Below are 24568 nucleotides of genomic sequence, written 5' to 3' on the forward strand. Positions count from 1 at the left end.
TAATCTCTGATTGGTTACATATTCCGTTGAGTATCTTCACTTCCGCTGTCAGCGAAGCTTAAATGTCCAAGATGGCGGCCCCCTCAAACAGCATGAGCAGCAGTGGACCTGAGCAGAAAGCTCGCCTAGCGTGCAATACAACAAGTTTCCAAAAGAAATCCCGCAGCAATTTTATCTCAATCCCAGGAACCAGACCATCCGTTCAGAACGGACAGCTTATTGTTTCTACAGGGGTTACGTCTCTTGATTATGTGATCGGTCAGTTTTCGTTCATCCTGATTAACAAACTAGCTGATAGCTGAACTCACTGTTGTTTTCCTAATGTAGCGGTAATGTTATTTTAGAAAATGGACTGCTACAGTTCTAATTAAATACCCACGAATGTCCACTGCAGAATTAATTTCACAAGCGAAATATTGTTATAAATATGTCCTGTTAACTGAGTTTTACTGTTTCGCTAACAAGCTAGGATGAGCTGTCTGTTGGCAAATAACGTTTAAATACGAGCAATTGCCAAGGCGACTGCGTTTACAACGTTTTATATGTCAGGGCTAACGTAAAAGTAATAAGTTACGGTGCATACAGCTGCACATAATACATGAAAATATGCTATTTTTTGCGGTACATATGGGTGCTGTGCTTATATTTTCTGTTATCTACAGTCATGTTCTGTTTACGTTTAACTGTCTGGATATCCACTTGTAATGTTCAATATTCAGAACAATCATTTTTTTAGAATCTATAAAATTGCGATTATATTGTCTTTCTAAAATGTTTTACCGAGTACTAATATGTGTACCTTCTTTAATAGGGGGTGGCTTAGCTGTTGGAACGCTGCTCCTTATTGGTAAGCAACTTTTTTCCACCCACGTGATATTTACCCCGTTTTATTTCGCAGTGTATTGCTACATGTCTTTAGTGGTGTACTTAAGGATACGCATAACTCTGCTCTCTAAAATCTACATTTTCTTTGTTGATCCATGATTATCAATGAAAACATTTAAAAGCCTTTTCAATTCAAAGATGCAACGCTAAGCTGACGCTTTCAAATTAGTTATGAAGGCAAAATTACTGAATGCTTAAATATGTCGTGAGTAATACTTAAGTTGATGTGCACAGGTCATATGATGAGCGTTTATAGTTTTTTTTCACTCTTTCCCGTTAGTTTGTCTCCAGTATTCTTTCTCATTCACAGTATTCCCACCTGTCAACAGAGGAGGTCCTTCTGGGGATTAAATGCTCACTTTGTTTCCTACTCACATTTACGAGCTAATTGAATGAAGTACTTTGGTGTTCCAGGTGCTGCTGGTGTCTGCTCCCGTCCTGTGGAGCAAGGTTTCACGGCACTGAGCCACCTGGCTCAAAGCTGTCAGACGCCTTTTCGCTCACCTAAGAAAACACTGTATTGTTGTCGTTCTCCCGGTTCCCATGAAGCACAATTGGCTGGTTTAAACTGCCAGAGTTCTTTCGGTACAGCTTAATGTCGGTTCCATGGGAAATTAAAACTTTTCGGTAAATCAATCTTTCCATCACCAAATTACTTTTGCGATGTTAAGGTGATGGAAACGAAAGCTGATGGCTTTACATGAGATATCGGTTGATATCTTTTCATATCTGTTGTCTTAGCAGCATTTTATCGCGTGGGGTTTATGCTGTGGCAGGCCAAAGTGTTTCAGTTGCTCATGCTAAGTTAGCACTACTGAAATATCAGCAGAGACTGGACTCTTAAATGACAGTGTGGGGAGCAGGTGATGATGCTGTCAGTATCATTGGGTCTGCTGCCTCTGACGACTGACGTTGTACTCTCTAGTAATAGTCATCCTTCTGGTGACTGGAGAATCGGTGGTTAAACTCAAATGCTTCTGAATTATAGTGTGTCTGATTTTAATCTGGCAATAGTTGAAACAGCTTTCTGCTTTCTCTGACTGTGCTAGACCCAGAAAAGGACTTGCTGTGCTAGACTTCCAGAAAGTCCCGTCAGAAGTCTCGTCTCGTCTTGCATAAATCAACTGTGGCAGTAAAAGTATTATGGTATCCTAAATATTTAAATACTGCAGGTTTACTTTCTTGATGTTGAAGAACCACTGCTGCACTTTTTTAAAAATTACCGATTAACGAAATATCAACTGTGTCAAACATCTTGGCTTTATCCTATCAAATATAGCAACCCATCTGTTGCATGCCTGTTGCAGAACAGTCCTAGAAATTCATTTCATGTGTACTGTTTGCGGATTATGTTATAGTCAATGTTCAAAAGCCATCAGTAGTAAGAATGGTTTCCTAGTAATTTCACCTTTTCAAGTTCTTGTAGTTTTGTTTTAGGTGGTAGTGTAGTATGGTTGTGGAACTGGTTTTGTAACCTAAAGGTCACAGGTTCGATTCTTGGGTAGGACATAGCCATTGTACCCTTGAGCAAGGTATTTAACCTGCTTTGCTTCAGCACATATCCAGGATGCAGTAGCCTATATGTAAATGGAAGCAATGTAAATGCTATGTAAAAAGAAGTTGTGTAAGTTGCTCTGGATAAGAGCATCTACTAAATGCCTGTAACGTAATGTTTTTTCACATTATCACATTATCTTTTTTGCTTCATTCTGCTTTTTGTGTATTCTCCTTTACCCAGTTGCTTTTCCAAAAAGTGTCTGCTCAATGCCTACCTTATAAATTGTATTTTTAAGTAAGGGAGGGATTTCGTTTCTTAAGGTGAAAGTGTGTTCATTTTATGTCTGTAGAGTTTGATGTAGTTTTCAATTGTGATTCAGTAATGACTGTCCTAAAGTGTTAGATTATCATAAAGTACCTCTCCTTTGATAACCTTAGCTGACATGTTTCATGAGATGGTGCTCCAGTCCTCTGCTCTTTATGGACATTATATTTAGTAATTTAACACAATAATAGACCGACAGGTGCCATTAAGTTATCATTTTGTTTGACGCGATTGCGTTCCCTTGAGCGAGCGCTATCTCCTGGTGTGAGTAATTAACATGGCCGCTCTGATTGAGACAAAAACTATTTAGTCTGTCCGATCAGAAACATGCTTGTCCTTCAAAAGTCTTAGTCCAAATAGCTTAGTACACATCTCGGGCAAATTCCGATTTTTATGTTAGTTTCCCTGTTTTACATTCTCAAAGGGAACTTGCATCTTTATAGATTACGTAAGCGAGCAACTTTTTTTTTTGTGCTGTTGAAAAATCGAAAATTAGAGAAAGCTCTAATTTCCGTGATGTGTTATGAACTGTTGGTATCCTTTTCAGAGGAGAAAATACAAGGTTAGTGCTGCATTTTAAGTCTGCTTTCAGGCACTTAATCCTCCAAGTGTTAAGTAGTTATTCTTATAATCAAGCTACAATGATTGGCCTGAGCATGTGCTCCTTTAAAAGGAGTTAAAATATACATTTTGTTCCTTAAAAAAAGGAACTGTAGTTTCTGCAAGGTGAAACCAAGATGTATCAAAATGTCCTTTAACAAAAGCTGAGAATGTGCACTTTCACCACATGAGTGAAAATTGCTTGATTACAAATCTAAAATTGTGTTCAGAGCCAAATCAAGAAAAAAAAAAATGTATTTGTCCCAAACATTATGGAGCTGACTGTATATACATCTGTATATACACTCAGTGGCCACTTTATTGGAGAGGGGAGCAGGTGGAGGAGGCACCACGGCTGAGAGGTTGCCGTGACAGACCCACACCCGTTTGGGTGGATTCGCATACGGGTCAACTGCGGAGTCAACTGCCTTGCTACACTTTCGTACCTTATGGTGGTATACGTCTGTTCACAGAAAGATCGCGTGCGTTCTGTCAGGCTGAACACGCTGCCCTCAGGGGGGGACCTCTCAGTCCCTTTCTCAATGGCTTTAAAATGGAAGTCCTTTGATTCCAGTGGCCGGCACACCTTACATGAGCCTCATATTTTGTTTACCTGTCTGTCTTTTTGTGCGCCGAAACGAGTTCCCTTTCAGTGCGGAGCCCGTATCAAAATGAGCAAGGTCTCCTTCGCTGAAAAAGCGCCCGCTCGGCACTTTGTGGAAATGACTGATCTGTCCTGAGGTCTGTGATCATTACCCAGTGATGCAGCCGCCCCCCCCCCCCCCCCCCTTAGCCCCCCTTAGCCCCCCTTAGCCCCCCACCCTCTGAAACAGTCCCGGGCCGGCTAATGGCTCCTGCCGTTTCCATTTGTAAGACGCTATAGAAACTGGGCCACAATGGGCCCCGTCTGAGAGGGCCCATCTGGGTGCCTTTTTAGATCTTTTGAGCGCCGCAGAGGGCCGGTGACCTAGAAGTCCATCGGTGAAAGACGGCCCTTCCACCGACAAATTGCGGAGCCGCGGAATTCCCCCGTCGCCGCGGCGACGTCTCGGGCCGCGGGCGACGCGCTCGTTCCACCGGCTTCCCGGGACGCCCTGTCACTCAAACCCCCCCCACCCCCCCACCCCCCATCGATGCGGTCTCGCCGTCGTCATGCGCCGCCCGAGCGGTCGCGCGGAGAGGGTCGCCGCGGGACGCGCGGCTTTTTAGCGGTCGCCCCGCCGCGCCGTCTCTCTCAAACGGGCCGGAGCGCGCTCGCTGCCGGTGGGTTTCCCGCCGTCCGCCACGACTGCGCTACCGGCTGGCGGTGAATTGTTTGTGCCGTGTTGGGGAAAACACGGCGAAGTTGCTGTCGTTCTCTCTCTCAGCCCCTGCATCTAGTTTCTATTCAAGGCAAACGCAGCACCGTTTACATTCTGACGGTGTGGTTAAATTCAACTGCTGTCATCTTTGTCTACCTTTTAAATAAATAAAAGGAGGAATACGTAGTTTTGTTATATCAGCAACTGTAATTGGGATTGTATTGGCTTTGACTGTACTGCAGTGGTCGTTTTGGGTTGTTAAATATTGTTAGAACTGACGAACTGGTTGTACCCCTGCTTCATGCAATAGGCTGTTCTTCTGTTTACTGTATTTCGCCCTTGGTAAGAGTATCTACTGTGCCACAAAGGTAAATAAATAGTAAGCATGTATCAAACAAATGAATAAATGTCCGTCCCCCTGTGCTTTTGTTTGTTTTATTGCAACTTATTCCTTTGAGTAAGAGCCAGTGGTGTATTATGCAGGAATGACATGGTGTTTTGCTGTTATTGGTCTCCAGTTGTAGTTTTAGTGCTGTGGAGATATTAAAATGTAATATTTCAAAAGGGTGCACTGGCCGAAATGTATATTCCCCCCCCCCACCCTTTTTCTCCCCAGTTTGGAATGCCCAGGTGTCTGGTTTGGAATTCAGTTATATTTGTATAGCGATTTTTAGAGAGAACCGTGACAAAGACGCTTTACAGTGTAGCAAGGCAAGAAACAGCAAAAAGGCTAAACAGAGCAAACACCAGACCTGAACCCCCAAAATAGGGGGGTTTTTATCAGTGCTTATCCCACAGCCTCCCTCAGCAGTTCAGTAGTGAACAGTCAAGCGTGCGATTTCGGCAGCTGCTTGTTGTCACAACGCGGTTCACGAGTTGGGCCCAGCTGCACAGGCTTGAGTCAGAGGAAGACACTCCCCGTGCAGATTGACGGGCGGACTTGCGGGAGTCGACCAGCAGGGGTCGCCGGTGATCGACAAAACACTGTCAACCTGGCCAACTGAAACCCCCCCAACCCTGGATGACGTTGGGCCCACATTTGGCCCCTGGCACGGTCAGGGTACAGGACAAGACCGTTGGGGCCCATTTGCTCACACGAACAGTGCCTTAGCAGGTTGAGCCACCTAGCTGCCTGCACAATTGATCATTTTTTGTTGGCAGAAATGTTTTCCATAAGGTTTTTAAACAGCATTTGATTGCATATTGCTCATGTAATTTAATTTTGAGTATTGTAGGATTGTTGATTTCCGTGCGACACACGGATCTTTATGAAGCAAGTCAGGTGTAAAGACACCAGGCTAGTCTGCAGAATCTAGCCTTGTGTCACGCCTGTCAGTGCCGTTGCTCCAGTAACGTCATGCATTTGTTAATGTTTTCTTGAAAGGCAGTGTCACCTCAAACCTCTCCTCTCCATAAATGTTTAAGTTGAATTATTTTAAGTAAACAAACATAATTCCCATTACTCACAGTTTGTGTTTTTTTTTTCTCAACTAATTGTTTTTTTTTTTCCTTGACAGAGGAAGACAAGTATGACAGCTACTCTCGCATGCTGGTGAAGTACTTCCTGGCTGAGGGCGTGGTCTGTGGACACAGCCTCTTCATTGGGTCAGCGAGAGACCACCCTGATGAGATCCTGCAGGTAAAGGCTATCCATTGCATTACATTACAATACATTACATTGCAGGCATTTAGCAGACGCTCTATCCATTACACTACATTACAGGCATTTAGCAGACGCTCTTATCCAGAGGTAGTCATGCAACTTCTACATAGCATTTACATTGCACCCATTTACAGCTGGATATATACTGAAGCAATGCAGGTTATGTACCTTGCTCTGGGGGCAAGGCAGTGTCCTACCCGGGAATCGAACCTGCGACTTTTCGGTTACGAGCCCAGTTCTGTGTGCCCTGTACAGCATGTCTTATCTTAAGATTCCAGAATGTTCCGCTTTACATTGGCAGGGAAATCTCTCAGGAGTTGACTTGCCTCTCCAAGATGTCATAATGTCTTTCGGAACACTGAAAGAACTTAAAATGTTAGAAGAACATGAAATGCTATTTTTTATTTTCGAAAATCTTTTTTCCCCCTCACTACCGTTACCGTCGACTATTTTACACGCGTGTTTCGCGAAAACGTTTGATGAGCGCAAATTACCTGCGCGCGAGTCGTTTTCGAGATATTAGCAGTGACCTTTAATGATGCACGGGAAAAATGTGAGGTTAGGCTCTGAGTGACGATTAAATAACGGGTTTTAAGAGGTGGCTTCCTAATCGACACAATGAGCTTGACGTAACGTAAGGAGACGCACCGGATATTCCCAGACATTTTTTTTTTTTTTTTTTGTGTCCAGGGGCCTTTCAAAACACGCAGGTTGTAATTTGTAGCGCGGGACATTAATGACTTTTCTTTTTTTGATTCGGTAATCGGCAAAGGTCAAAGTTGAGGGCTTGTCATTACTTTGACAATATGAGACGGCAACAGATGTTAATTTCTGGACCATTACTGTCCTCTTCCCTCCGCCGGTGACGAATGCCACCGACGCTCCCATGCGGAGAGAGAGAGAGAGAGAGAGACAATCTAACAGACCGTAATTATCCCTCCGCCATGAGACTGATGGAGACGAGCACCCGGATAAAAAGACCCGTCCACCTACCTTAGATATAATATTTTACTACCCGGCAATTTACCCATCACCGCTGAAAAACATTCGGGCCTATTGTTGTCAGCCCGGGAAAGGTGACGGCAGCATTAGGGTTTCCATCTCCGAAATCACTTTGTTTGGAGACCGAGAGATTCCACCGAGCGATGCGGACGGACACGCTTTTGGGGGGGGGGGGACCCGCTCTATGTTTATTTCACGGTGTCGGTTGAAAATGAATCACTTTTCACCGTGATGTGTTAAGAACTCTGTTTCGTGAGGGCGTGTTTTGATGAAAAAGGCGTGCGAGTCGACGTTGCATCTTGGTTGAAGTTTATTTTCAGGAAATAGCGCCTGGAGCGTTTAGATATATGGTGCAAGGAATACTCTGTTTAAAAGGAATTAGAAGTTCATTTCCAATGTGTTTCATTTGAGTTCAGCAAGAGTCTGTGTGTGTTTGTTTGCTTGTTTGTGTGTGTGTGTGTGTGTGTGTGTGTGTGAGTGAGTGTGTGTGTGTTTGTTTGTGTGTGTATGTGTGAGTGAGTGTGAGAGAGAGAGATAGTTCTGAGGACATCACAGAAGACATGGGCCATATGCTTATCATGGATCATGGGCCTGACTGGGCTTCTGTGCTTGCTCTATGCTGACATTCTTTACCGTAGGCAATTTTCTGTATGTGCGGTGATGGTTTTTTTGACACCAGTTCAATGATGTGTGTTGCTCCACTATCTGTACTGTGCTTGTCTGTGGATTGTACAACTCCATGTTATACTACATGAATAAATCCTCAGTAAATCATGTTTAAAAGCGTGGAGCTGGTGAATCGGAGTGGCCTGTTGGAGTGGCCATGTAGCCTGACTCTGCTGCACCTCCCTGTGCACGCGTGGTCAACCGGAACCTCCTTAACGATGGGCCCCCATTAACGTTACAGCTTTTTTATCACACTCCGGAGTATAACACAATGTCGTGGGGTCTTTATAGAGGGGGAGGGGGGTCACATTGTTAAATCTGTCTCCCCTGGAAAACATCTATCTTTCCTACAGACAAGGTGACAAAAGCCATTTTGAAATCAGAAGCCAAACGAGATGGAAATTGCAGATATATTGATGGATATATTGAGGAAGGGGTTGTGGCTTAACGTCTGCTTTCCATATGAACGATTTGGAACAGGTCAGTTGGTATAGGCTAGGTATCAGAGGCTGTAAATACCCCAGAGTGTTTCTGACAGTCCGGTCCGAGAAATACGGTCGTTTCCACATTCCTTTTTTTGAAATCGTTTATATCGTTCTCTGCCTCTGGACCATATTGCAAAAAATAGGCTAACACTCAGGACCCGGCGTTCAGGGTTGGCTTATGCGTTAACCTCCTTGCGGGGGAAATGGCCAAACCCAGAGCGGTATGTCTTTGAGATTCTTAAACTATGATGCTAACGTGCTAACTTGTGAATGGAATGACACGAGACTCTCCGTTCTGCAGACCCGCTCAAGCACGGTAAAGACGCGTTGGGTTGCTGTATTGCCGCTAAGTCAGGGGGGTCCCGTCTTATCCGAAAAGGGCCGGTTATGGGTGAAGGTTTTTTGTTATAGCCCAACACAAAGACACCCGATTCAACAAATTGACTAATCTCTAACCCTCACTCAAGACCTTGATGAGTAGATTCAGGTGTCTTAGTGCTGGGCTAAAACAAAAGCCTGCACCTGCACCAGCCCTTTTATAATAAGACTGGACACCCCTGCCCTAGGTCACTTGAATTAAGAATGCAGAGGCTTTTCAAGTTTGTTTTAAATGAGGGCGTTGTGGTAGATTTGCATTGTGTGTCAGCAGTTACGCATAGTGGGTGAGGGTTGTGAATTGCATCTGAAACTTTATTAGGTACACCTGCTCATTAACACAAATAGCCTGGTCCTCCAACCAGTGAATCATGTGGCTACATCTCAGTACATAAAGCATGCAGACACAGTGAAGAGCTTTAGTTGGTTTTAACCGAACGGTAAAAATGGGCATGAAGCATGATCTAAGCGACTTTGACCGCGGTATGATTGTTGGTGCCACGTGTTGGTGGTTCCAGCTTCTCAGAAGCAGCTGCCCTCCTGGGATTTTCGCACACTACGGTCTCTAGGGATTACAGAGAATGGTGCGATAAACAAAAAACATCCAGCGAGTGGCGGTTCTGTGGGTGAACGCCTTGTTAATGAGAGAGGATGGAGGAGCAGGCGTGTTCAAGCAAACAGAAAGGCCACGGACGCTCGAATAACAGCAGTTTAACGACTTAAGTGTGCTGAAGGACGTCTATGAACGCAAAACTGTTGAACGGGCTACTGCAGCAGACCAGTTCCGGGGTTCCAGTTCTGCCAGCCAAGAACAGGAAGAGGAAGCTACAATGGGCACGTGATCACCGAAACTGGGCGACCGAAGATGGGAAAACATTGCCCGGTCTGGTGAATCACAATTTCTGCCACGACGTGTGGACGGTAGGGTGAGAATTTGGCGTTAACGGCATGAATCCATGGGTCCATCCTACCATGTCTCAGTGGTGCAGGCTGCTGGTGGTGTGATTGTGTTCGGAATGGCGTTTTTTTGGCACGCATTAGTAGGCCCCAGTGCCCTGTACCAACTGAGCATTAATTTGAGGTCTACCGAAGTCTACCTGCCAGAACCCCGTACCACGTGGATGCCTTCATTACAAGGCAGAGACAGAAAAAAAATAATAGGTTTGTGTCTGTGTGCGTGTGCGTGCGTGCATGTGTATATATGTTTGAGTGCGTGTGTACGTGTGTGTACGTGTGTGTGTGCTTGCTTGCTGTAGCGCAGCAGGTCCCTCTCCTGTGGAGTCCTGTCTCTGTCTCCTATCCCGCTCTCTCACATTAATCCTGACAGCCGTACACAGAGCAGTCCGTCCCTGGAGGAGCTCCTAGTCACGGGAAGAGGAGGCGGCGGTGCGTGCAGCGAGCTGCCGCCCGCTGAAGAGAGAGGAGAGAGAGAGAGAGAGAGAGAGGAGGAGAGAGAGGAGAGGGGAGAGAGGAGGGAGTGAGGAGAAGAGAGAGAGAGAGAGAGAGAGAGAGGAGGAGAGAGAGAGGGAGGGGGAGGGGGAGAGGGAGAGGGAGAGGGAGAGGGAGAGGGAGAGGGAGAGCGCTGCCGCCACGCTGGCCAGCCCAGCAAGTTACAGGGGCCTTTAATTACCCCAACGGCTGGGCACGGACCCGCCTTCCCCCTGATTGGCCTACGGCCGCTCGCAGCTCTAATGAGGGGCGCTGGCGCTGCGATGTGCGGAGGCGCTAATTCGAGGTGTTATTTGCTCGACAGTAGCTTGTTTTTTGTTATTGCGCACGGTAGGATAGGGCTCCTCTGGGGGCTGGTACATCCAAGTTTGTGTACAGAGACCTGTGTTACTCCGGGCTGTGTCGAGGACCCAGTAACACCTCTTCTCCTCTTTCCTTTATTTGTTGAAGAAAGCCTCAGCTTTAACTTAGCGCATGTTCTATTAATAGGCTCTCTTACGAAGTGCAGGAAAGAAAAACAGCTTTTTCCTTTCCATAATTTCTCCAGGATGTTGATAGCGTTGAATGGGTGTTGTGTGAGAAGGAACTTTTTTTTTTTGCTTCAACATATAAACCCTAAAATAAAGAATTTGATTGGATATATATCAGTCATGTGCAAATCAGCCGTTGAATGACCATTTTATACATTTCCGTACAGCTTGTCATTTTGTAAAGACATTGAATTTCCCCTCTGCACAATGTAAAATCAATTTCAATCTCCAATTATGTTTACGTATATAAAGTTAACCGACACAGGTATTCATTGAAGTTGCTGAATGCAAAATACCATTTTTCCCAGGCTTGTTATTCATAGCAATATATCCTTCACTGTACCAGTTATTACCATTAACCTTCTACTGTTATTTTGCAGCTGGAGTGGGATCAGCAATATGTGTCCCTTAATGGAAATTGAAATATAAAAATGATAAATATTATATATTTGAACTTGAAAAATATGCAAATTATGCATTTATAAAATGTGATATATTGCAGTATTATGCATTGCTTTTCATAATGGTCATGTTGTGTTTAGCGAAATTTGTATTTTTATATCAGTAAGTTGGTTTTCACATAGATATTTAGAGTTGCACTGTTATCGGTTGTATAGATTGAGAGTGTATGTTCTGTGTACATGAGTAAACTGGCTCATAATTGACTATAATTTCTTCATGTATATTTTTTTTTAGGAGCTCCCGGCACCAATACTGGACGACATCGCCAGCCCGAGAAGCGAGGAGGGTCAGGGGACATGTGACCCCGAGGCCCCGGACTCCATGAAAATAGCCTGGCGCTACCAGAACCTTCCGAAAGTGCAGGTGACCACAGGTGTTTGCTTACTATGGCGTGTGAAGGGAGAACAGCGGGCTTTAAAGGCATACTATGCAGGATTTTTACCTTAAAAATATTACAAAATAACCAAGCGTAGGCGTATCTATGATGCACTGGCAATCTCTGTCTTTACGCACTTTCGAATTTGTGCACCTTTACCTGTGTTTGTTATTGTAAAATGTGTTTGGGACATTTCTGGGTGTGGCGCTGTTTTCTGTGTGGGGAGGGGTAGGTGTGGTGATACTACTTTGATTGTGAACACAGCCTATGAAATCCTGCATAGTATGTCTTTAAGGTAAGAAAACTGAACTACTCTTTGCTGTTGTTCATTTAATGTAGTTTAATGCTCATACAAACAAGAATAGAATTAAGCAAATGAGCTTTAACTTACTTTAAATGAACAACCGCAAAGAACCACAGGATTATTGGTTGCACCTGTTCACTATCTCTACAATCTGTTAATATTTGTTGCACCTATTTTATTAAGACACCATTATATCACTGTATTTCAGTATTTATACCTTTTCATGTTTGTATCACCTGAACATGAATATACAATAACTGTGAACGTAACCTTGTAACTGGTGAGGTTTCGATATAAGCTCTTTGAGCTTCTTATCTAACCTGCACATGTACTACTTTAATTTATTTGTTGTATTTTTTTTTCTTTTACCGTGTGCAAATAAACTAAACTAAACTAGATCAGAAAACAAAAAATGAGAATGAAAAAGATTTAAAAAGCTAATCAGGCGTTTGGGCTGGCAACCCTTTTTAACAGCTGTCACTCAAGTCTGCACTTTTGCACTTGCACTGTCTCTCTTGGGATTATACTTTCCCCCTCTGGGGAAGTACTGCACTTTGATCCCCGATCTTTGCGCTTGTGTTTGCATTGTATAACTTGCTTGGGATAACAGTGCTAAGTGTCAGTAAAGTAAAGTATTAGCATTATGCTAGCCCTCGTGGATCGTCGAGGTCCACTCCAGGTGATTGATATGAGACGCCGTCCAGAGACAGACAAGGCACCGGCTGTTAGCCCATCAGGTTTCCATAGCGATGAATGTTCCATCGCAGCGGCTGTACGGAGTCGACGAAGAGCTGCACGTGAAGATGACTGACGGCTTCAGCGCGTACCTGCACGACTGCTTTGAGGGTGGCACGTGTGGACTGTCTGACGACTGTGTGCTTTGTGCTAAACTTCGAGTCACAGTGTCAAACAGGTGTTTGATATTTTTCATTTTTGTGGAGTATTTTACATTTACATAGTCATTTTGAAAAACATTGAATAATGTTGCACAAGAAAATGAACTAAATGAAACTGCGAAGGGAAAAGAAATATTGAGAGCTAAACCTTTTCCACCGGGGGAACCAGGGCTGATTTTGGTTCCTGGGGCAAGGTTCTTAATCCCCCGTTTTCCTGAGGTAGTACTTTTCTAAGCTCCACAAACTATTGGGGTGGCGATTGCAGTGCTGGACATCGCTAATTAGTTGAATTGCCAAGCAGACTGTAAGCGCCATTTTAAATTCAGGCTACTGAAAAACATTTAGCAACAGCTAGCGAGCAAGCAGGATTTTAAATGGACGAAGAAAATCATGCAAAATCATGGACCAACGATGCAAGCTTGGATTAGGATCTTGTCAGAGGAAGATTTGAGGGAATTTGATTCTGCGACTCGTAACGAAAAGGTGTACCAAATTGATTTCTTTGCATTTAGATGGACTGGGCATAGACCATTTCGCTAAGCAATGCCAAGAAGAAAAAAAAACCAAAGCCGGATTTTAGAAAAATTAAAGACCACAATATCCTGTGTGGCTCAAATAGATGTTTCGTGCAGAAATGACGTCTTAAAACTTAACGATTTTCTCCCCCATCACTTCCTCCTACTTCGCCTAATCTTCACGGTCCTCGTGGTGCGGTGGGAAAGCAAACATCCACATGGTCCATGAACCGCTTTAGTCCCCGTTCTGGAAAGTTCCTGCCCTCTTTTAGTTCCTACAACCCGGTGGACAAGGGCCTATTATTAAGTCAATCTTCTGTGAATTCATATTTTTATCAGTGGTGATGAGTTGATGTAAAGGGTGGGAGGGGCCTGGGTAAAAGTGAAGCTGATTGGCCCCTCAGTTAGCCCCTCCCCTCTCTTGCTACCCGGTTGGTCAGGCATATGCAGGGAGAGAGGCATCGGGTCCCTGGCCCCTCTGCACTTTCGGCTAGTACCTCGGCCGGCCTTCACTGTGTGAAATTACGTCCCGTGCGCTCGAGCTTTTCCCCCCCTGCCCTGTGCGGGCACTTCATCTCACTCCGCTGGCCGTGATTGGACAGGCTATATGAGCAAAGGACCCCATGATGCATTGTTGCGTGACACGCCCTTTTTCTGTCTCTCGGGTTTTCCGCAGCCGCGCTCGGGTGCGAAACTCTGAACGGAGCCGGTGAAGCTGTTTGTCCACGTGCTGAAGTGCGTGTGTGGAGAGCGCTTGTGATTTGTATCGAAACCCCCGAGCCCATTGCGGGCCGCCCCTTTCGCCAGCGGGAGCCGCGAGCACAAAGCTTATTTGACTCGTTGACAGCGTTCGTTTCGCCCTCGCGAGCCGTTGACAACTATGTCATCGCTTTCGTCAGTTGGGGGGAAACGAAAAAACAAACGAACCGATTACGGCGCCTGCCGAACGTTTGTTCGGGTTTCGCCAACAAAAATATTTTCGTCTGTCGCTCATCTCCATTGAAAGCATACGGTGGGAGAAAAAAAAAAATCTGTCAAGCTGTTTTAGCTTTTTGTGAAATTATTTTTTATAAGCCCGAGCCTAGGTTACAAACTGGTGGAGGCTACCATTTAACCAAATTAACTTAGATTAGAAGGTGCAGCTCCTCCTGAATGAGCCGGTTTGTGTACTCGGGGCAGTATATACATTACATTACATTACAGGCATTTAGCAGACGCTCTTATCCAGAGCGACTTACACAACTTTTTTACATAGCATTTTTACATTGTATCCATTTATACAGCTGGATATATACTGAAGCAATTTCGGTTAAGTACCTTGCTCAAGGGTACAACGGCAGTGTCCTACCCGGGAATCGAACCTGCGACCTTTCGGTTACAAGTCTAGTTCCTTACCCACTGTGCTACACTCCGTCCTATATAAGCTGTCGCAGCACGAAATCAAGTTTCCGCCTCGGCTCGACTCGAACCCGAGAGTTTCTGGCACGTTAGTATCGCAATTAGAGGCGTTCGGGAGCGAGAAGGTAGAGAAACGGCCTTCCCGGCCCGGCTGATGGATTTCATTCCCCTTTCTTCTCTCCCCCCACCGCCCCCCCCCCCCACCCCTCTCGGACCTGCGAGGAGGTGACAGGCGCGCAAGGCCCTAATCGCCACTGATAATAAATTTATCAACTCTTTAAACTTCCAAAAGGGGATGAATGGGCCTGGCCCGGGCCCATTCAGCGCGGGGCAGATTACTCACGCTTAGCTGGGTCTAGGTAGGTTCCTGCAAGCTTCCCCGCCGGGCCTGGGAACGCGGCGCATTGAGGCGCTATTCAGACGGCCCCCTGACACGGAGCACGCTTTTATTGCGCCGGGGTTTTTTTTTTTATAGCCGCTAAATCCCGGACCCCGGCTTGTGTTTTTTTTTTTTTTTTTCTTCTTTCCGCGCGCTACACTCTTTCTTCTGCCCCCCCTAAGAAAGGTTATCCCCCGTACCTTAATCCATATTGCAATGTGGGATTAGGGACACCAGCGCACCCTCCCCTTACCCCCTCCCCCCCCCCCGGCCCCCCATCCCTCGAAGGATTCCCCTCGGAGGCCCTTGGAAACATCTCGTTTTATTTCTCCCCCCTCCTCCCTCTTTCTTCCCATCCCCCCTCCCCCCCCCGACCGACTCCCCTCCCTTTGCGGGTCCTCACAAAGCGCCGATAGGCCTCGCCGGGGGGATTTGCATCTGAAATGGGCAACCCGGAGCTTTCCCTCAATGAAGACATCACATCAAAGTTCAGCCAGTCAAGGCCCTGCTAATACGTTAAGGAGGCCGGCCCGGCCACAATGGGGGGATGAGCCGCGACGGGCCGGCGCAGAAAAACGTAAAAGAGAGGGGGGGGCGAAGGGCGGGGGGGGAGAGAGAAACGCATCGGTATCCTTTATCCAGATTAAGAGTAGATTAGGGCCCTGGCCGTGCACCCCCCCCCCTCCTGCCCCCCATCCCCGTTTAGTTTGAAATCTGAGGTGCGGCTCTCCTTTCTGGCCCCGCGCGCAACGGTTCTTTTTGTTTTCGCCTGTCCTCGTGTCGTCAGATTCCCTCCTAACCCTGGCTAAAAGTAAAGGCGCGATGTCTTCTGTGTAACTTTCGTAGTTCTTACTGAGATTACAGGAAGCGTTTTCATGTGGTTTTGGCGGTATTGTAGTTTTTTGGTTTACGCTAATTAGCATGCGTTGAAAGTTCTCCCTGTTGTTTGCTTGGCTAAACCGAGTCAACGGTTAATGACAAAGAGTGAAATTTGCATCACAACCCAGTCAGCAGCGTATATGGCCGTCTAATATGTGACATAAGATGTTTGCTTCAGTCAAGTGGTTACAAATAGAGGCCCTTTTGTGTAAGTAGGGACCTCAATTGTGAAGTCAGAAGTTAACTTATTTATGTAGTTATATTCGTATGTAGTTCTAAACATAGGTGTCATTTTTTGTATTTTATTCACAACTGCTAAATGGTCAACCAAGAAAATTGTGCAGTTAACACATAATTGTCAGTCATTATCACATTGTAGAAATAAAATTGCGTGAGCACATACTTCATTTCTGAAGCAGTGTATAAATAATGCTTTCTGTTTACGGGTGTAAAGGACCAATGCTTAAAATCTGATTTTTCATTCTTCCAGTATTTGAGTCGATTATAAAGGAATGTTTTCACATTTTTGCTTTCGTAGGCACCTTGGCCCTGTTTTCAGTGAAAAACGGTTGTATTTAAAAAATGATCTGTTCCATTCTAATCCAGACTGCTCCATCTTACAGATTCATTAATTTACCATTACCACTGCAGCCACAATAGAATACGCTGAATTGTTTTATTGAGCCGTTTTTGCAAGATGGCTGTGTTTTGAAAATCGCTCTTCCACGGAGTGGCATTACTCTTTTTTTACTCTTTGGCATTACACTTACCCCCCCTAACACACCCCTACCCCCCCCCCCCCCCCCCGTCCCGCAGACCGCTCTGGCCTCCTCCTCGCGGTTCGGCCACTACTACGACGTCTCCAAGACGATGGACCCCGAGATGCGGCAGACGGCCAAGTGCACCGGCTTCTTCCTTCCCCAGGAAGTCGCCCTTGGTTCCGCTGCAGAGCCAAGGTAAGCAGGGGCAGGCGGGCGATCGGAATTCTGTTCGCTACTTTCGTGCTAATTGCTTTAACGTATCGTTAACGGGTCGGCCGTCTAATCGGTTAACGAAGGCAGTAAAATAATCTAACTTTCCTTTCGTTTCGAGAAACGTTTCTGTCTTTTAAAGCCGCAGATTGCTGAGTAAAAGGTTTGGCGAGTTTTGGGCAAATAGAAGCGTGTTTGCCTTCGGGGGTTTTTTACGCTGTTTGTCTACCTTTCGTAATAAAATAAAACGTTGGGCCTTTCCTTTGCATTAGAAGAGGCCCCAGTCGGCAGGACAAACAAATCAATCTGGACCACTTTGCAGAGAAGAAAGTTTTATGAAGCTCTCTGTTTTTATATCAGCAAACAAGAGTCTTTTAACAATTTATGCATTAAGCCATTAGGGTGGTAAAATGGCCCCTGGTTCGCGAGCCATGCGAGTGTTGTGTTTGCTCACGAGGTAAAACGAGCTCAACCCGGAGAAAGTAACATTTTCCATTGCCACGGCAAAATGTTAAACGGTGTTAAATGTTTGGACTCAAGCTCTTGCTTCTGTTGTTTTAATAATGAACGTGTTCTGCAACCTTGGCGTCCTGGTCATTGGCAAACCATGAGGGAATTGTGATTTTGTGATTTTTGTGACAAATATTTTTTTATTTTTATGAAGTGATGTCCTTTCCATTGTGAAGGTTTGGAAGATACAGACAAGTAAAATGTTTTTTTTTAAGCATGTGGTCATGGTTAACAAAAGTTTTTGTTAATTTCTGTGGCCTAGGCCTCCTGTAATCTGATTGGTTGGCTGCAGATCTCTGCCGCTCGATTTGATTGGCTGGGGGTGGTTTACTTTTTCAAGCACCCACCACAGAGACTCAGTGGCCACACCTTCCCCTGAATTGAACTTTCTCGTTTCCGCCCATATTAGTCTTCCCTCTGAACAAAACTTGCTTCAGTGGATTACAAGAACATCCACATAATGCGAAACAGCATTATAACTTCTTATCGGCACTTTACAGTGGCTAAAACTGAACATGAGTTATGTCCTCAGTGTTTAATGTTACAGAAGGAAATGGGAATAGCTTTTAGCTACACTGCAACGTTATTTTTAGGGTAGCTTATAATGTGCTATTGTGGAAAAAGTATTGCCAGATTGGCCCATTGGCTGCCTTGCAATGCAAGCTTGCTATTTTGCTAGTTCAGCGGTAGCTATAAATATGTACTATATAGCTACCATAATGCCTTCTGTAAGCTCGCTATAGCTAGATAACCTATCATCCAGTGTAGCTGCCACAGCACAAGAAAACAGCCTGGCCTCCCTGTTTGAATCAAATTCCCAGAATTGTATGTTGAATTTTATTGTATAAATGAATGCTTTTTTGAGTTTACAGGTATTTAGCAGACGCTCTTATACTTACATTGGATACTTACATTGTATCCAATTGTACAGCTAGATATATACTGGAGCAATGCAGGTTAAGTACCTTTCTCAAGGGTACAACGGCAGTGTCCTACCGGGGAATCGAACCTGCGACCTTTAGGCTACAAGACCAGCTCCTTTCCCATTATACTACACTGCCGCCAGTGAATGACAGGACTGGTCAGAACTGGCTGTAAATTGTGAGTAAGTAAGACTAGGGCCTTATTTTGGCACAAACTGGCCTGATACTGCTGTTATAGCAAAAAAAATATATATCAATACGTGCACATCCAAAACAGTGTTGCAGGACAGAATAACAGCATAGGTAAAGGCAGTCGAGTCTGCTCCCGAATAAGCCAAGAATCCATTTTAAAATAAACCACAAATTTCAACGTGTGCTCCATAAACCCGGGTTGCTATTTCAGGCAACATATTTCATCTTGGAAAATTTCTTGCCACTATACCACTGTCTATTTCCTGGGACCAATTTCTTTTTGTTTAAGCTCACTGGGCAATGCACAATCCTAGCCATCGGCCCGCACCAGCAACAAGCATATGGCTGTGTCTTGACTGAGTGGATGGAGGATTTGTTGGTCACACTTCACAATAAGGTCACATGAATTTGGTATGAACCAATGTAGTTGTTAACTGCTAACTACTGAAAACTTAGCTTTGTTTGCAGCTTTGTTATTGTATTTGTACATTGTATCATGTATCATGTTAACTAGCATTACTTAATGGCAATTCATATTGCGATTAAAAAGTTAATAACAGTTGATGTATAACTAATTATAGGTTTATCCCATGTTTTGACAATGTGTAAAAAAACAATGTAACAAATACGTTAATGTATTTGTTACTTACTAAATTAATTTCATGCTTAATTTATGTATTTGTACATCATGAATTCATCTTAAAAACTACATTAATGTCAATTCATGTGATCTTATAGTAAAATGATACCGATTCTAGCCACATGCACAAATCGAATGCGGCAGAATTCATTTAACACAGCAGTGATTCCTCCTCCAATGTTATTCTGCAGTGGCTGAAATTGTTGTGTTTTAGTGCTGATTTGTTTTCCTAGTACTGTCGTAACTGTATCTAAACTAATAAATTAGAAATAGAATCCTAATTACCCATGTCATTTGCGTAAAGTTACTCCAAACAAAGTTACCCACAGTATTATAAACTGTCAGTAGCTATTTATTGCCAGTTAGCGAGCATTAGCACTCGTAGCATTAGCTGACTTAGCTAGCTAACTACATGGCCAGTTAATAGCTGTAGCTGGAAACAGCAGTTGCTGTCAGTGAGCTAGCAAATAGGCAACTATCATGAATAAAATGGCCAGATTCCTGTATTCTCCCATGTAACATGCATTCTAAAGGCTAAAGGCACAGAATGGAACAATTTGTTTTTTAGTTTTTAGAGCAATTCGAATAGGTTATCAAGCAAACAATGATGGGCTTCTCGCAAATCTCTGTGGGAAGAGGTTAGCTTTAAGGGTAGTGTGTGTGAGTTGTCAAGTCCTCTTGACTAGCAAGTAGAAAGTATACATATATTTCTGGAATACAGCATACTTGCATATGAAATTGTACCTGCTAAATAGTGTGCAGGACTGTTAGTATGCAGTACATACTTTAAATTTAAAGTGCGTAGTGTGCGTTTTTGGTCACAGCCATAGGCGCTACCTTCTTCGTGGTTGGGCCGGGGAGGGGGTTTCCATTTTGGGGGAGATGAACTCGACGCTTACGAGGGCAGCTGTCTCCGAAGGCAGGAGATGGCGAGATGGCCGTCTTTGAGACAGAAGGCGGCCACCGTTTCCATTTTACGGAAGATAACAGTCCGCTAACAGTAACACCACTTCAGTACTTTTGGGTGCGGTGCACCGTCCTTCACCTCTCGTCGAAATCCATTGGCGCTGTAGCACGTCGCTCTCTGTCCCCGGTTTTTCTTTAGACCTCTCGGGGGAAGGAGAGAGTTTCACTAGGAAGCGCCTTTGCTACAAATTTTCAAGACGGATAACAGCATCATAGTCCCTCGAAGAGAGGACGCGCCTACAGCCAGTCCTACACTGTGACAGCTCAGACCCGCACTTACAAACGAATCGTTTAGCTGTGGCCTCTTGCATGTAGCCGGTTTCCCCGTGTAGTTTTTTTTTTCCTGACTATTAAATTGGGAGATTTCATGATAAGGTATAATTGGTATGAATTGCTCTCCAGGTGACACCTAGACCCTGTTGCTTAAATAGAGGCTTTTGCTATGCAGGCTTTGCATCTTGCCGAGCGCTGCAGTGCCGCTGGTCCGGGGGCCGCAGTCTTAATTAGCTCACGCGTTCGCTCTCGTGGATCATCACCTGGCCCTCGTCATTATCTGTATGAAATGAGCTCTGTGGGAAGACCATGATACAATTTATTAAACACAATGGTGGCTGTGGGGGAAGCGTGTGCTTCTCTTCCCCAAACGTGGAATGAGATGGGGGGTGGGGGGGGGGGGGGGTTGTGAGCACAAAAAAAAAAAAATCTTTTAAAAAATTTTATTCAGGGCAAATGAATGGTGTTTAGCTCAGCGGGGTTAGAGGGCACTATTGTTTGGGGAAATCTGAATGTGATTCGGTCTTAACGGGGTCAGTCGCTCTCCACGGTTTGAGTCAGGGGCCCGCCACTCAAACGTTATGTTTGTGTAACAAAATGGAGCGTTCGGATAAGCCGTGCTTGACGACAGCCGAAAGGACTCGCGAGCACCGCGTACCACGGAAGGGGAGGACGGAAACGCACACAGTTTGACAGCGTGCGCTGTGGAGACTTGTTTAAAAAAAAATGAAGACTGTATTTTTGCTACCGGGAAGGCATTAATGTGACCATGGTTTTTTTTTTTTTTTTTTTGCATCTTGTGAAATTTTAAAAACGTTCACTCCAAGCTCGAAAATGGCCTCGCTTCCCTAAGTTGAAGGATGCATTTGACATTTAACAAATGTCACCTGTCAATACAGTTTAAAATCAAATTTTTTATAAAAGTCTGGAGTGCCCCAGACTCATTATCACATGCTGAATGACTTAATGATGTCACCAGGTTTTTTTTTAATTGTATTTATCAACCCTGTTTCTGAATTTAAAGATTTGCTAATTACTATTAAGCTTTTGTTCAAATGTCTTCAATCCGTTTATATTTTTATATCTTCGCCCATACTTTATGCAAAAAGGTTTTAGTTTAATTCTCATAGTTAAGCTTGTTCTGCCGTTTTGTAGTAAATGTTATTGTAAATGTCAGTGTTATTGGGACTACCCCAACAAATTGTATGAAATGCAAATTGTGTTGTGCCAGTAACTGTCACAAATGCAGTCAGCCCTTTCTAATATCACATATGATTCCAGAAGGTCTTTTTAAAGGCTTATTGTTTGTTGTCCCTTTCCTAGAAGATCTGTAGGTGCCTGTGGGAAAACAGTCAGGTCGCAGAGCGAGGGAAGGATGAACACAGCGAAAGAGAAGGTCTCAGTCAGCTGCTGGGGAATGAAAGAGAGACAGAGGGAGATAGAGGCAAGCGAGGGGAAGCGAGGGGTAGGTGGATAGGTTGAGAGAGAGATGGAGAGAGGGGAATGAGAGCAAGTGGGTGAGGTGAATGGGGGAGGGAGGGAGGGAGGGGGGAAGGAGGGGGGGGCAGGGTGAAAACGGGGGGAGGAAGTGATGCGGACAGTGAGAGATTAGAGAGAACAGCGATCAGGTGTGTGTGTGTGCGTATTTGTGTGTGTTTGTGGTGTGTACCTGTTTGTGTGTGTGCGCATGCGTGTGTGTGTGTGTGTACGTGCGTGTGTGTGTGTACGTACGTGCGTGTATGCGTGTGTTTGTGCTCGAATGCATGTGTGTGCGCGCGTGTGTATATGTGTGTGCCTGCATGTGTGTGTGTGTGTGTGTGTGTGTGTGTGTGTGTTGTGTGTGTGTGTGTGTGTGTGTGTGTGTGTGTGTTGTGTGGTGTATCCGTCATTAGCGCCGTGCTAATGCTTTAATGCAGAAACGCCGCACCGTTGTCATCCTCTGAGCTTCGCTGGCGGTAAACGAGGCCGTCGTAACGAAGCCGTCCCCGTCCCGGCTGAGTCCGCCGCTCGCCGAGTCCCGCCGGCACCGCGGGACGAGCTCACGGCCCACGATCACAGCCCCCGCCTCTCGGAGCCCTAAATTGATTCGTTATTTTGACTCATCGATATTTTCCGTTAACTCCTGAGGACGCAGAGGACAGTGTTGGGTGCTGCTCTCAGCAAGACCGTTGCGGTTATTAGTGACCTAGGGCATGGACAAGAGTGTTACGCTCGGTGCTGTTCTCCATCCGCAGACCACGTTATTTTGAGGTGTTTTCTTTGCGGGAACAGGGTTGGAAAATGTGTTTTTCAGACTCTTAAGGGCTCAGGGCTGTAACGCGGATTTAACTGATTGATTTTAAGTGTCAGTAATGCTCAGCTGAAGCATTTTGCTCATTTCAGGTCGTCTCTAGCAATTGGGACTCCAGATATTTTGCCTCTTGGGAACTCTGTTAGTCATTTTGCTTTGGAAACTCACACAGCCCAGGGTTGACTGTCAGACCTCTTTTGTCAGACCTCAACACGTAGTGCTAATTGACATATATGATTCATCTCTATATCTGCCTTTGTAATTGTAATTTAGCTGCTTCAGTGTTAGTCATTTTTTCATGTGGGTTTTCGGTTTATTTTGCCCAATATCTGTGTGTGTGTAAATACATTTTTGCTTCTGCTATTCTGCTTTGTTAATTTAATTATTTTTAATGAATAATTAATGGCTGTATTGGGACGTTCTCCGCTACGACATCTGTCCTAGTCGCTCTGATCTGTAATGGTTTATACTCTTTTGTGTGCTTTCTCACTGTGGTAAATGTCACTTGTGCTTTATAAATAAAGTTGACTTGACCTTTTGAAACGGTTCCGTCACGAGTCTGCATGGACAGAACCGTGTGATGTCATCGACTGTGATGTCACAGCTGTTACTCCAGGTTCAGTTGCTTGGGAGGACAGTGCTGGGTTTTCCGGGGAATGTCCGTGTGACCGCGCTCCTTCTGTGTGTGTCCCGCAGCCAGATGATCGAGGGGTACCGCGCCCTGCTCCGGTCCATCCAGGGGGCGATCCGCAGCCAGGGCTTCGACGGATCCACCCCCCAGGTAAATGGCTCCGGGGCCCGCCCCCTTTCCCCGAACACCCCCCCTGCCCTCCTCGAACCTCCGCCGGCTGGTAATCAGGCACCTAATGTTGTTTTTTCGCCGCGCTCCGGCGGGGGCCCCCTGGGAGCCCCCCCCCCCGCGTCGACGGCAAACGGGCCGTTTCCAGGCGCCTCCCAGGCGTAAACAAGGGAGGAAGAAACAGATCGTCGGCAATACGCTCGCTCTCATTAACCCCCCCCCCCCCCCCAATCCCAGTCTGCCACCCCCGCCCGCGACTCCCCGAGCGCCCTCGACGCCGTTCCTCCGCTTCTCTCTCCGCGGTTTGGGATAAGAGCCTCGCGCCGCCTAGCCGCGCTGCCTAGCCGCGCCGCGCTAGCCCCGTTCCCTCGACGCGACCGCGAGACGGTAAATTAAAGCGCGTTGTCGTTTGCTAGCGCGGAACGCGGCTCGCGGCGCTCGCGTTCGACGGGTTAGCCTCGTCGCTACGCGGCTGGATTCGAGCGGGGTCGCGCTGGTTAGCGGCGCAGGGTTTAACCAGCCTGTGAATTCGGTTAAGAGGCTGCGTCTGCGTCGGCGGCGTCTTGCTCGACGGGCGACGCGCGTAGCGCGGTCTGTCTGGCGGCCGTATCTCAAAGCCGTACGCGAAGACCCCGGCGCGGCGCCTTCTGACCCGTCATCCTTTCTTCGTCCCGTCGTCCTTTCGTCTTTCCTCATTTCTGAATAAAGGGGAAAACACGAAATCACGTCTGCTCTCCTTTAAAAAATTAAAAAATACCAAAAAAACGAAAGAAATGCTTGGGCTGTGAGCGCACCACCGTCCGGTCTCGAGGCCTGCTTTGGAAAAACCCAGCCCGTCACTCTTCGGTGCTGCCGAGCGACCTCGAAATGGCTCGGGCCTCTTTCCGCCAAAGAGAAGCGGCGACCGGACGGACCGACCCGACGTTGAAGAAATGTTTTCGATTTAAGCGGCGCACGCGCGGCGCTCTGTTTGAAATGAGAGGCATTACATTACATTACATCACAGGCATTTGGCAG

At 45.7% G+C, this 24568-nt stretch overlaps 1 protein-coding gene across 1 annotated transcript in view; it reads left to right on the top strand.

Annotated features, from left to right (window-relative positions):
• The first annotated feature begins 41 nt into the window (after positions 1-41).
• elp4 (elongator acetyltransferase complex subunit 4) overlaps positions 42-24568 on the top strand; it is a 79748-nt gene continuing 55221 nt past the window's right edge. The window contains exons 1-6 of the mRNA XM_064312002.1: positions 42-258; positions 812-847; positions 6126-6247; positions 11475-11603; positions 16804-16943; positions 23449-23533. Of these exons, the coding sequence (XP_064168072.1) occupies positions 63-258; positions 812-847; positions 6126-6247; positions 11475-11603; positions 16804-16943; positions 23449-23533 (708 nt within the window). The 5' untranslated portion in view covers positions 42-62. The remainder of the gene's footprint in view (positions 259-811; positions 848-6125; positions 6248-11474; positions 11604-16803; positions 16944-23448; positions 23534-24568) is intronic.

The sequence above is a fragment of the Anguilla rostrata genome, chromosome 16 (genome assembly GCF_018555375.3).
Source record: "Anguilla rostrata isolate EN2019 chromosome 16, ASM1855537v3, whole genome shotgun sequence".
NCBI classification, from domain to species: Eukaryota; Metazoa; Chordata; class Actinopteri; order Anguilliformes; family Anguillidae; genus Anguilla; species Anguilla rostrata.